Below are 13,976 nucleotides of genomic sequence, written 5' to 3' on the forward strand. Positions count from 1 at the left end.
TTTGTTGCAGTTTTTAAACTGCAAATTCCACTTGTCAGCTAAAAATAGAGTTGCAGGACTCTATTTAATAGCTATTAAAAATTATTTTTTTAATACTAAATAAGGAAAAGGTACTTTTAGAAAGTTACTTTTTCCCTGCCTTAAATCTCTGGGAGTCCATGTCCATGACCTCCAACTGTCATACAGCAGCTGAACAGCACCCCTTGTCTCTGCTCCCAGAGCAGAGACAAAGGCCTTTGGTTTGGGAGGTGTTGTTTTATTTTCCTTAACAGCACAAACAGCAGGCTGTGGCCAGGAACTTAATTAATTTCATGGAAGGCCTACCCTGCCACAAGCAAATGTTAGATGACACTTTGGCAGGGTGATTTTTTGTTCTCTCTGCCAGGCAGTTTCCAATCACAGTGGGAGGGGAGCTGGCCTCAGAACTGGTATAGAGAGACCACTGAGGAGGTGCTGTTCATTTCCATTACCACTCCAATGTGGTGGACACACAGACTCTGCACAATGGGAGAAGGGTTCCACAATCTTTAGGCAGAGAGGGGTAGAGTGGGATTGTTTGCAGGAGAGAACACAGGAAATGTTGCTTACACCTGGTAACATTTGCCCTATTGGTTAGGGTGTCACCTCACCAACAGGCTGTTGCCAGGTACTACTGAAACAGGGTGGTGCCAGGCACTACTGGACCTGTGGGAACAGAAAAAGGCTAAACCTGCTGTCTCTTAACTAATAAGGGCTGCGGAGGACTGGATCTGCTGTGTCTTGCACCTAGGACAAAGACGTGGGCTCCTAGGGTGATAAGGCTGACTTCCAATTGTATTCAGCAGGACCTTGATGGGAAGGAGTTCGGCCCTGTGGACCCTTTTTAAGCTATAGCCTACTGCCTTGCCCTGCTGGAAGAATCCAAGGTCGCAAAAACGTAACTAAGTCTGAAAATAGACATCTTCACTGGGTAAAGTCACCAAAAGTATCTCTCCGATGAGGGACCATGTCTGGGGGAAAATTTCAAATTTTACATGCTTGCAACTTTTCTGCCAAAAGTCAGCACTTCACTGAGACCTCATCCAACAGATATCCAGTGTTGATGAGCCCCCTTTGGCCGTTGCATGCTGCCTTGCTCCTCTGAAGGTTTTAGATTTTCATTCCATAAACTGAGTCAGGAGGAAAGCGTCTGAATGGGTAGAACCTGGTTTCTGTATCCTACCCACACTACATTGTGGTCACCCATAACTTCTGCCTTGGTGCTTGTCAAGCCAAGCAGATTGAAGTTGATGCTTAGCGCTTTTTGGTGCTATTTTTATTTTAAACTTTCAAATTCATTTGTTTGGTTTCCTTTATTGAACTTTAATTGCTTTGGTGCTATTTTAATCAATAAAATGTAAAATGTAAACTATTCTTCCAGATTAGGTTGGGATTTTCCATTTGTTGTGTTTTGAATCTATTATTGTGTTGGTGCTATATACATAACTTACACATTTCTTGTCTGGTCAATGCTATAGCTACCAAGGGGTTGAGCTCAGGGTAATGTAGTGACTTTATTACTTCACCCTGACAAGGATTGTGATTTTTATTTGAGGTGGGTAGTCAGTCACTCTTCTCAACTAATACCCCAATTTCATACAATTTCATACAATAACGGTATATATATATATCTGTGAGGACACCTGTGACTGGGAGCCTGCTGGCAAGCTGCCGGTATTAAAGTGAAGTTTTGGTTCAATTTCGTGTGGTTGTTTCCAAATTGGGTTTCCTGCATTGTTGGATTTGTAACGGCCGCTCCCGGTCGTGGAAAGTGACCCACTGCGCAGGCAGGTCCAGACTGATACCTACTTGGTTCAACTTTGGAACAAAAGATATGGGACCCTGCAGGGGGGGCCCAGTGACACTCCACCAGCAGCTACAAAGCGAGGCAGGCACCTGTCCCTTGTGGACTTCATTTCCACTTGGACTTGATATGGTTTTATTCGAACAAAGAGATGCACCCACTTGGAACTTATTTGGCACTACAGATCCCACAAAGCCGCAGTGGGTGACATGCCCAGTGGGGCGGGAACTGTTTAAAGATGTGCATTGAAGAAGGCGTCCCTTTGCTACTACAAACCCATGCCATTGAAGAAGAGAGTCTCGTCTCTCGAAACGCGTCTGGCTAATGTATTTTTGTGAGGACACCTGTGACTGGGAGTCTGCTGGCAAGCTGCCGGTATTAAAGTGAAGTTTTGGATCCATTTCCTGTGGTCATTTCCAAATTGGGTTTCGTGCATTGTTGGATTTGTAACAGCCGCTCCCGGTCGTGGAAAGTGACCCACTGCGCTGGCAGGTCCAGGCTGATACCTACTTGGTTCAACTTTGGATCGAAAGATCTGGGACCCTGCAGGGGGGGCCCAGTGACACTTCACCAGCAGCTACAATGCGAGGCAGGCACCTGTCCCATACTTGCCGTGTATCACATGCTGGAACTTTAATGGAATAAATCTATTTTGAGCACACGCACTGTTTTGTGGAATTCTTCGGAACTAACTGGATTGGAAGTGCATATGCACAGCGGCCGCTGTGCTTGGTGGAAAACAATTAATACAGGGCGACCTCCGCCCCTGGATTGCACATTACAGGTCCCGGTGTAAACGGAGGAAGTGGGCTGATATATATATATATATATATATATATATATATATATATATATATATATATATATATATATATATATATATATGTTTATATAAAATCATATATATATATATATATATATATATAATTGTAATAAAATCAAAAGGTTTAAGCTAATGCCAGGCCTAAAAAGATGAGGCACAATATAACAAGTTAAACTTTCTTTGCTGGGGTTCAATTCAAGTATTATAAGAAACAACAGTAGCTCCAGTGGGAAGATACTTAAATGCTGATTCAAGCATTGGCGAAAGGTTCACGTATATATGCAGGGATTGGGGTGAGATGTCAGATAGAGAAAGACACATGAACACACTGATTCAGTTCTTCAATGTTTGTATTGAAAACATGTTTTCCAGTGAAAAACAATTTTTTACGATTTACAGGAAATATTTACAGTTGTGTAGTGTGTCCCAAGTGAAATTATGAACCAAAAAAAACATTTATATAACAATATGTGTGAGGTTTCAGATACACTTTGTGGTTTACAAAAAGCGACCACTGTCTTTTTTCATTTTTCAAGTACATAACATCTATATGATGATAGAATGCCAGTTGCAATGGTTCGCTTTTTCTCAATTGTCGACGGCGTTTCGACCCTAGTATGGATGTAGGGTCTCTTCAGGACCTATGGTGTGGGGGACATCTGATTTCGAATTGGCTAGAGTATACGTTGTGCACCAGCGTCAGTCTTCCCGGGGTGCAGTGACCATTGCACCTCGGGAAGACTGACGCTGGTGGTCTTGCTGCTAAAAGACAGGAAAGAAATTAACCCTTTTCCGGAAAATGCAAACAAGCACCCGCATTGAATGAAATAATTATTACAGTCTTCAGAATCTTCACGCAAGCCAGAGTATCTAAAGGACAGCCATTGTGCATCCCAGAATTGCTACAAACCGCACGCTTATTAGGGAACTCGGCTGGGTTTCCCTAGTAAGTATTTTACTTCAACTGCACACGGTTGATCACATGCAAGACGTATAATCTAGCCACTAGGGTCAAAATGCCGTCGACAAATGAGAAAAAGTGAACCATTGCAACTGGCATTCTATCATCATATAGATGTTATGTACTTGAAAAATGAAAAAAGATAGTGGTCGCTTTTTGTAAACCACAAAGTGTATCTGAAACCGTGTGCAGGTGAAGTAAAATACTTACTAGGGAAACCCAGCCAGGTTCCCTAATAAGCGTGTGGGTTGCAGCAATTCTGGGATGCACAATGGCTGTCCTTTAGATTCTCTGGCTTGCGTGAAGATTCTGAAGCATGTAATAATTATTTCATTCAATGCGGGTGCTTGTTTGCATTTCCCGGAAAAGGGTTAATTTCTTTCCTGGTCATTGCACCTCGGGAAGACTGACGCTGGCGCACAACGTATACTCTAGCCAATTCGAAATCAGATGTACCCCACACCATAGGTCCTGAAGAGACCCTACATCCATACTAGGATCGAAACGCCGTCGACAATTGAGAAAAAGCGAACCATTGCAACTGGCATTCTATCATCATATAGATGTTATGTATAATACTTAATCACCCAGGCTCGCTTGTGAGTAGGGTTCCCTTGTTTTTACTTTATGGGGGTTCAATTCAAGAGCTGTTCCAGTAGTTTGTGTTGCATGGGACACATCTACAACTACATAGTATCATGACATAGCTGATTGGATGCTGGTGCTGGTACCTACAGTGGGTGGTGTGTATCATTGTGGCAATGTATTGCTGCCTCATTAGGACTATCAAAAAGGGACTGGAAAAATGCATACCATGGCATTGCCATAACATATGAAAAAATACCAATTCATAGCTAGCAATGACTTTGCATCCCTGTTCCTCTCCTTCATAATCAAAAAGTGCAGCAATATAACTGAACTGCAGTCAGGCAAAACACCAGAGTTAAATATAAGAAACCATAATGTAAAAAGATAAATTATTGCAAGAGAGCAATTAGAAGGCATGGTTGTAGTCTTCCATTAGGGTTACAGGGGCATGAGGATGACAATAAACATGCTGGAACAAGACAGATGTCAATGCTAGTATTGACCTAATACAGCAAGTATAATGTAGTGGCTTCAGGCTTTACAGTCTCCTAACCTTGACCCTAAGCATCAAATGAAGCATGTTATATAGTCCAGCTTCTAGTTAAATGGTCATTATTGGGTACTCAATACAGCTATTCAGGCTGTTCCATTAACCAAGGGGGTAAGAGAGGTTGTGAACTCAGACTCCCTTATAGTATCAATTCATCTTGATCACATTTTGTCAAGAACTGTCAAGGGGTGCTCAGGCTTCAGGTTCAGTGCTTCACCAAGGAATCTGGTGAATCAAAACTGTAACTAAGAAGTGAAATCTAAGGGCAGTTGGCAAAGATTGACATCATCTTGGTGGCCACCTCCATATAAACCATTCCAGGCAGACTGCATTTTACATTCAATTAGTGGTTCTCCATTGCATTCCCTAATTACATTGGAATTAACATTTTCTGACTATGAGGAATGGAAAAGGTGTCTGCACCCACAAGGTGTGTACTGTTTCCTCTCGTAAATCATTTTAGTTTATGTATACCAATTTCAAGCAGAAAATATGAGCACTCTTTAAAAATGTATTATGGTCTGACTTATAAACGGGAATAATAAATGATGACGAGTGTTATGTTCGAATTCATCTCAGCAGCTTTCAATTAGGTTGGGCCTCTTCCAGTCCATCACATTATTGCTCAGTATGTAGTTTTAGATACTTTATGTAGATCTGCAGTGATCCAGGATTTTGGTTCTTTAAAGTCAGAGCACCAAGCATGTCAACAGTTGCAGTGGCAATTAATGGAGGCATACCTTTAGTTCTAAGTTAAATGGTTAGTGGTAGCCTATATTGAGAGGGGAGTCTCGTAGACAGCCTACACATTTTCATTTTGGAGAATATTTGGATAGTTTCCATACATATTTACATTATGATATGGATCACTAATCCTGCATTTATAGTGGGTGCCCAGGGAAGACGCTGTAGGTAAGTTGTTTGTCTAAGTTACCTCTTATATTTCAAAGTGCCCTGAAATGGTGAGCCTTGGTAAGTCAGTCACAAGATAAATTGGGAAACATATATCACACAATTATAACCCAAATAAGTTAGTGTTACCAAAAGGTCTCTGACAGGGCCACGGATTTGTTGCAGAGCATTCCCAACTTCAGCTGCAATTTTTTCCTAGAAGATAACAGAGAAACTGGTAATTATTTTAGCCTGGATTGTCTTTCAATCTAAAAAGATTAAAATTAAGGTCACAGATAGAACACTTAGGGCGCATCACAAAGCATTTTTAGCCTGAGCTATTACATGTCCTCGAAAATTATTCTGGAAGTTCTTGGTGCAAACACCATTTAACCCTGAATGAATGAATGAATGAATGAATAAATAAGATATTTATAGAGCGCACGGTGGCCAAGCGGCTTCCTGGCGCTGAGCTCTACTGGACAGAACAAACAGGGCCGAGGAAGTTAAGCGGGGTAGGCCTGGGCAAACAAGAATGTTTTGAGCGCTTTGCGGAAGTGTGAAAAGATGGGGATAGAACGCAGGGAGAGAGGGAGGGAATTCCAGAAACGGGGGGCAAGAACGGAGAATCTAGTGCCACCAGTGCGGGATTTGCGGAAACGGGGAACAGTGAGGAGGGCCAGAGAAGAAGAGCGGCGGGTGCGAACAGGGGTGTGAGAGGAAATCAAGGAAGTGATGAATGCCGGGGCAGAGCGATCAACAGCCCGGAAGACTAGGCAGCCTAGTTTAAACAAAGAGCGTTGCAAAACGGGGAGCCAGTGAAGGGATTTGAGAACAGGGGTGATATGGTGAGTTTTGGGAAGGTGAAAGATGAGTCGAGCAGCCTGATTTTGGATTGCTTGAAGGCGACGGGTTTCGTAGGCAGGAATGCCCACGAACAAGCTGTTTCCATAATCAAGGCGGGAAGTGATGAGGGCCAAAATAATAATTTTAAGAGAATCAAGGGAAAAGAAACGGGAAATTTTCCGAATGAGACGGAGGGAAAGAAAACAAGAGGACACAACAGAGCTGACCTGGCCATGCATTGATAGGTCATGGCTGACCTTAATGCCCAGCGTTTTGACAGAGGGAACAGGGGTGGGAGGGGGACCAAAGATAGGGGGCCAAAAAGCAGAGGACCAAGGGCTGGATGAGCCGCCGGTCAAGACAAGCTCAGTCTTGTCTGGATTGAGCTTGAGGTGATTGGCGCCCATCCACCCCGAGATGAAAACCAGAGTAGAACGAAAGAAAGATAGAGAATGAGAGGAAGAGGAGAGATCGAAAACGAGCTGGAGGTCATCTGCGTAGTTATACACAGAGACCCCCAGATCGAGAAGAGAAACAATAAGAGGACGAATGTAAAGATTGAAAAGAAGAGGGGAAAGGGAGGAACCTTGGGGAACCCCACAGGACACCGGAAGGGGGGGGGGGCAGAAAAACCCTGTATTATAAAACAGACTTCTGGAGCTCCTTATGTAAGAGAAGAATATTTGTACATATATGTTGTGTCACATGTTGTTATGGTGGTGATATCTTATTTTGTTGTTTGTGTTGTGTTTTGTTCCTCTATTATGACGTTGTATTTTGGATGTGCTTTAGTGTGGTTGTGTTGTATTCACCTTTGTATAAGAACAATTGATGGACAGAATGCAGAACAATGGCATACATTCACCCCAGTACAGAGATCAGGGCCTAAATCCATTGTTGTTTGCTCACATGCCATTTCAGTTTGGACCCAGCCATATGCAAATCAGTCTTGACCCTGTGCCCAATAGGAACAGTCCAGCCCAAACTGCTGATCCAAGTCCTCCCTGGACTGGAAACAAGCATCCTAGGACCGGTTTCGGGGTTTCACCCCTCGTCAGCCAGGGTAGCTTGACTCCAGTGGCATGGAGAGCATGGGACCCACGCCTGGGCATACCCGTCCCACACGGGGTGACAAATGCAAAAAGAACAATTGATGAAAAGAATGCAGAATAATGTCATACATTCACCCCAGTACAGAGATCTGGGGCTAAATCCATAGTTTTGTTGCTCACCGTGCCATTCCAGTTTGAACCCAGCCATATGCAAATCAGTCTTGACCCTGTGCCCACTGGGAACAGTCCAGCCCGAACTGCCAAGCCAGGTCCTCCCTGGACTGAAAAAAAGCATCCTAGGACCGGTTTCGGGGTTTCACCCCTCACCAGCCAGGATAGCTTGACTCCAGTGGCATGGAGAGCACGGGACCCACGTCTGGGCATACCCGTCCCACTCAGGTGACAAATTCAAAAAGTACAATTGATGGACAGAATGCAGAACAATGTCATAAATTTCACCCCAGTACATATATCTGGGCCTAAATTCATTGTTTTTTGTTCACCATGCCATTCCAGTTTGAACCTGGTCTTATGCATATCAGTCTTGACCCTGTGCCCAGTGGGAACTGTCCAACTTGAACTGTCAGGACAGGCTCTCCCTGGACTGGAAACAAGCATCCTAGGACCGGTTTCAGGGTTTCACCCCTCATCAGCCAGGAGAGCTAAGACTCCAGTGGCATGAAGAGCACAGGACCAACGTCTGGGCATTCCCGTCCCACTCGGGGTGACAAATGCAAAGAGAACAATTGATGGACAGAATGCAGAACAATGTCATACATTCACCCCAGTACAGAGATCTGGGCCTAAATCTATTGTTTTTTTTCTCACCATGCCATTCCAGTTTGAACCCAGCCATATGCAAATCAGTCTTGATCCTGTGCCCAATGGGAACAGTCCAGTCCGAACTGGCAGGCCAGGTCATCCCTGGACTGTAAACAAGCATTCTAGAACCGGTTTTGGGGTTTCACCCCTCATCAGCCAGGAGAGCTAAGACTCCAGTGGCATGGAGAGCACAGGACCAACGTCTGGCATTCCCGTCCCACTCAAAGTGACAAATGCAAAAAGAACAATTGATGGACAGAATGCAGAACAATGTCATACATTCATCCCAATACAGAGAGCTGGGCTTAAATCCATCATTGTTTTGCTTTCCATGCCATTCAAGTTTGAACCCAGTCATATGCAAATCAGTCGTGACCCTGTACCCAATGGGAACTGTCCAGCCCAAACTGCCAGGTTAGGTACTTTCTTTTGAATTTGAATTCACTTTTGACTGTTGTACTGTGTTGCTCCCTTTATGTGTCAGTGGTTCTGTTATGTCTCCTTGTGTTATGACATTCTGCAATGTTTTATCGTTTACTTTAGAGACATAAACACATTCTGGTACATTTCTAGCCAAAGGTAGAGCATTTCTTTACATTTCAGTGACAAATTAATTAGCCATGTATTACGTTCTAAAGTGGTAAAACAGAGCAGTGCTTTAACTTAAGAGATGAGTTAGCTCAAAACTGTGGCAGAGACCTATCTTTGGTTAGCACTGCCAGAGCTTGCTTCATGTTATATAGGGCCTTCTTATGTATACATACCTAAGCTTTAAATTATTTTTCTTTTTAGTATTGACTACATTCCTTGAAACCCATGAAAATCCTAAATTGATATTTAATCTGGAAGCACAAGACCACTTATTTCAATATGTATGATTTCTGAAAATATAGCTCCTATAACAAATACCACTTCCACACCTTGGGCCATATTAGCAAGAAGCTCGTTAAAAGGATCGTCGTTTTAGCGGCAGGGAACTGCAGCTAAAGCGGCAATAATGGGCTTGATAATATGTGCAATAGAATTCCAAAAAAAGCCCAGGTTAGATGTGCTTCTATTGGAATTCTATAGCGCATATTATCAAGCCCATTAACTCCGCTTTCGTGGCAGTTTCCTGCACCTAAAATTGAGATAATTTTAACGAGCTTCTTGCTAATATGCCCCCATATTCCTATGTAGACATTAGCCCTACAATTGAGAGATAAACAAGGACCCCCTGGGTATCAAAAATACACAGATTCCTAGGGCAGGGTAAAAACCAATGTGAGTTCAAATTCCTAGGCCATCCACAGAAAAAATGACCATACAAGCTGGGACCAATGGAGAAGAAGAATTGTCGGGAGATAATGTGTATATTTAAAAAATATATATATTTAATTAAACATAAGTAAAAATCATCATTTGAGTCCATTTAATAATTTGATAAGTGCAATTGTTGTTTAAGTAAACATCTCTTTTTGTATATAACTGTTAAAACTAGTCATGATTTACACTGTTATTATGATGTCATTGCTTTTTAATGAATATATGTGATGTATTGTGTTCAATAATTAAATATGTCATTGTTTTATTGTATCATATAGTTTGACTTATCACTTGAGTCTCTATATGATTTTTACTTATGTTTAATTAAATATATATATTTTTTAAATATACACATTATCTCCCGACAATTCTTCTTCTCCATTGGTCCCAGCTTGTATGGTCATTTTTTCTGTGGATGGCCTAGGAATTTGAACTCACATTGACATTAGCCCTACATCCAAGGGAAACTGCTGCCAACTTATCTGCTGACAGTTTCCAACCCCCAACCAACCCTGTGCAGTCTACAAACCCCGCAGACAAAGTGTCAGTAGGAGAGGCACATATCGTATTTGGAGAGTGGATTTCCAGTCTCCTTGATGCAATCTGAATGTCTTATTTACTGGCATAGGATTTGCCTATAAGAAATCTTTTTTAAACTTAAAAGGAACTCTTTCGGTACATATTTATTATAATCCCTCCAAAATATAACGATTCTCAAAGATCTGCACTACACAATGCTGTAAAGGTAGTAATGGGCATTAAAATAAAGATTAGTAACAGGAAGACACACTTTAGGACACTGCTCAACCAAGGAAAAAAACAGTAGGCAAAATATGGGCTTTTGGTAACACAAAATATAAGAGAGGCATCAGCCTGTCTGCTTTAATGGAACCCTTCACTCAAAAATCAATATGATCCTAAACACTGACCACAGTAATGAACCTACTAAAGCTGCGGAACTATGTGAAAAAGTTGAGAAGATTCAAGGGTGTCTAATGGCATGTACTGTCCAAGGATTTATCAATACTTTCACTGGAAACCATCATATAAGCAGGTAAATGAATTTCAGGGACACCAGGCACATGTTCAATTTTCTTACTCTCTTTACCCAGTACTAGGATCAAAAGAAATATATAAGTAAATCAGACAATATTTGCACAAGCTGCTGGATTAGTGTGCTATTTTCATCAGGATGTGTGAATAAATATTTACTAAATGAATTGCGCCATAGCCACTCCAATATATCAGGGCAATGCCCAGAAGTAAGGCTGGAGTAGTGTTGTAGGTGATCCATCCTGGGGTTAAACCAAGAGTTGGGATATCATCTGCATTGAGCTGGTGCTGCCTCATTAGAGTTATCAATGTGCTACACTGGAGTGATGATAAAACCTTTAAGAGTAAACAGTCCCACCTCAAAGATGCCTACTAAGTAATGTACGGAGGTATTTGTGGTAAACAGCACCAGAGACAGACATCAAGCACAATTCTCAGATTCTCAGGGGTGACATAACCATAGACAGTCAAGAAGAACTCTACTGATGTGAGACATCCCAGAGATAGCCACCAAGTATTGTCCTGAGGTGCTCAGGGGAGACATCACTACATCACTAAAGACAGACAATTTCAATTAGGATCATATTTATGAATTAGGGATAAGATGTGAAAGATGAAATCGGAAAACAGAACAACCTAACAATTAAGAACTTACCACCGTTGGATTTCCGCCTAACAGAAGATGATCCACCACACATCCAGTGTCTTTCTGAAATAATGAAACAATATGAAAGTATTATAATACCAATAAGCATTGAAAATAACCTAGTACAAGAAAATTGCATATGTAATTGGCTGTGAGCAAGTAAAACAATAAGTACAAATCTGTCATTGCTGAGTAGTCTTTAAATGATCATATATTGCAATACTTGCACTGAGGAAATATTCCAAAATTGCACTATACTGAATTGATTCTCACCCTAAAACACCTCCAAAAATAAAGATAGTTAATAAGATAATATTTCAGCAATACTGTACCAGGGTTTCTTTGACTTCAGCAAAAAGTTTCGTCCATTCTTCCAGGCTGCAGTCATTGGTCTGGAGGAGAAGATCAGAAACTGGTCACAAATGACATACAGAGTTCATGTCTGAGTGAGAAGGGAAGGCTGCATGATTTCAACAGGTAGGAATGTTTACTAATGGAGTTCCACAATACTGCCTGGCTGCTTGCATCTCTATAGATAAAGGAATTGTGTTCCAGATCTCCAAGAGGATAATCATTCCCTGCTTCCAGCAGTGGCACACTCAAGGGTTTCTATCATTTGTAAAACGCATATATGACAGTGAAAACATTAAAGAATAATCTTACTTTACTTTAATTTATTTTCAGTTCGGGTACAATATAAAATTACATTCAATAAAAACAAAATAATACATTTACAAATTCATCAATATACCATTTGTACACACAGATCAATATTATCAGAACTGCAATACTTTGGATCTTATTTGCCAAGTTGCTTGTAGAAATTTTGAGATGGTAGAAAAAACACACAGACTTAATCAAACATGTTTTTATAGCATGTTGGTAGATCCTAAATCCCAGCACCAGGCAAAGTGGCTTAACCCATCTAGATCTTGTCCTTGTATAACGCATGCAAAAAAGTAAAACATGACCCTCTGTTTTCTCAACTTAGTGGCAAATAGAGCACAGCATACACTCAAATTCAGATGACATCCACGTACTCATAAAGAATGCTATGAGAGGGATACCCAATCTTAACCTTATGAACACAGTTCTGGATGAGGAAGATTTCATCTAATCCAAAAATTCTTTGAATATATAGTCTGATTTCTGATATAGGAAGCATATGGATAATCTGTCTGGGGTGGTGAGGTCTGTTGTTTCTCTGAGACCAAGTACCAGAACCTCTCATTCACAATGTAGGCTCAAGAAAAAATAGATAAAGTAGTAGACTCACTTAATACGAGATTTTCTAAACTATTTTAATGTATATCAGTCAAGGAATCTTAAGTGCCTATGGTCTTGCAATGGCATCACACAGCCTCTCCTAATATGTTTCTAGTTCATCTCTGAGAGGATTTGAATACAATATAGAATGGGCTGTAATAGCATACCCATCTGTTGGTTTAAAGGTCCAGTCTAATCTCAACAACAATAGCAGAGAGCTCTATTGAAGCTTCAACAAGCATCTCAAAAAATCAGCTTTTCAAATGGACTTTGCAACACTATTCCCCCATAATTCTGAACCTTCCAAGGCAGAAATAACTGCCTGTGCTCAAAGATCTTGATAGTCGGAGACACAGGAAAAGTTGTGTGTGCTTTGCAAACCTGACTATTGCAGAGTCCCTAAATTTCAGTATCAATGCGCTTTTCTAAATTTTTGAAGGCTATATTTGAGAGTCAGAAAGTGTGATGTCAAGATAAACGAACTATGTCATTTTCTCCAAAGAGATTGCACTCAGCCTCATTTTGCCACTGTAATTTCTATGGGGATTAGATGCAATAAATCTAGTCTTGGATGCATTAATTTTCAAGCCATAGATGCTACTGACAGTGGCAAACCTCTGTAACAACATCTGAAGCCATCTCTGGGTTTTAGATATTAATAAAGAGAGTAAAGCAGGTACTCTCTGGCCAAAGAATACAGGGTAGTTAGTTAGGGATTCCACATAACCATTGAGGAAGAGGATGAGGGCAAACACAGCCCTGCCAACCTCCTGTGCTCACATCTATGCTTTCGGACAGTTTGCTGGCCCATAGCTCAATTATGTGTGTAAAACCTTCTTATTAAATTGAACAAGTCTGAAGGAACTCCTATCTCTGCATGCACCTTCCACAGTTTCACTCTTGGGACCATGACAATGTCAGTTGCTGCCCGTAAATCAACAAGGCAACATAAAGGGTGCACCAGACGATGTCCATAGGCCCCACTTATTCAAGAGGAAGCAAAAGACCTGGCCAATCATACTTGTTCTTGGTCTAAATCCGGCCTGGTATAGATTAACAATCTAATTTTCGATCATCCAAGGCATGCGCCTATTAAGGACTTGCTTGAAGAATATCTACTGCATATTATCGATCAAACTGATTGTTTGGTAATTGGCATGTATATTATGACATCCTTGTTTAAAGAGTGTCACTATTTCAGCACTCTTCCATGAATCTGGGACCAGAGCACCTTCTGCATAGTATTTGAGAGGGTATTTATATAAGGTACTCATACATCTTGCTCAGTGCAAAAAGAACAGCCAGAAGTTTATCCAAGCCTGCTACCTTTCCGTTGTTCTCTTCACAAACA

The 13,976-nt window shown here is 41.3% G+C and overlaps 1 protein-coding gene across 1 annotated transcript in view; it reads right to left on the bottom strand.

The window, feature by feature from the left end:
* The window catches only part of LOC147688970 (uncharacterized), a 52,443-nt gene that overhangs the window by 18,723 nt on the left and 19,744 nt on the right, over window positions 1-13,976 (bottom strand). Inside the window, exons 5-7 of the mRNA XM_086939990.1 lie at window positions 11,692-11,751; window positions 11,369-11,422; window positions 5,786-5,851 (exon numbers count right to left, since the gene is read on the bottom strand). Of these exons, the coding sequence (XP_086796116.1) occupies window positions 5,786-5,851; window positions 11,369-11,422; window positions 11,692-11,751 (180 nt within the window). The remainder of the gene's footprint in view (window positions 1-5,785; window positions 5,852-11,368; window positions 11,423-11,691; window positions 11,752-13,976) is intronic.

Source organism: Lissotriton vulgaris, chromosome 10 (assembly GCF_964263255.1).
Source record: "Lissotriton vulgaris chromosome 10, aLisVul1.2, whole genome shotgun sequence".
Classification (NCBI taxonomy): Eukaryota; Metazoa; Chordata; class Amphibia; order Caudata; family Salamandridae; genus Lissotriton; species Lissotriton vulgaris.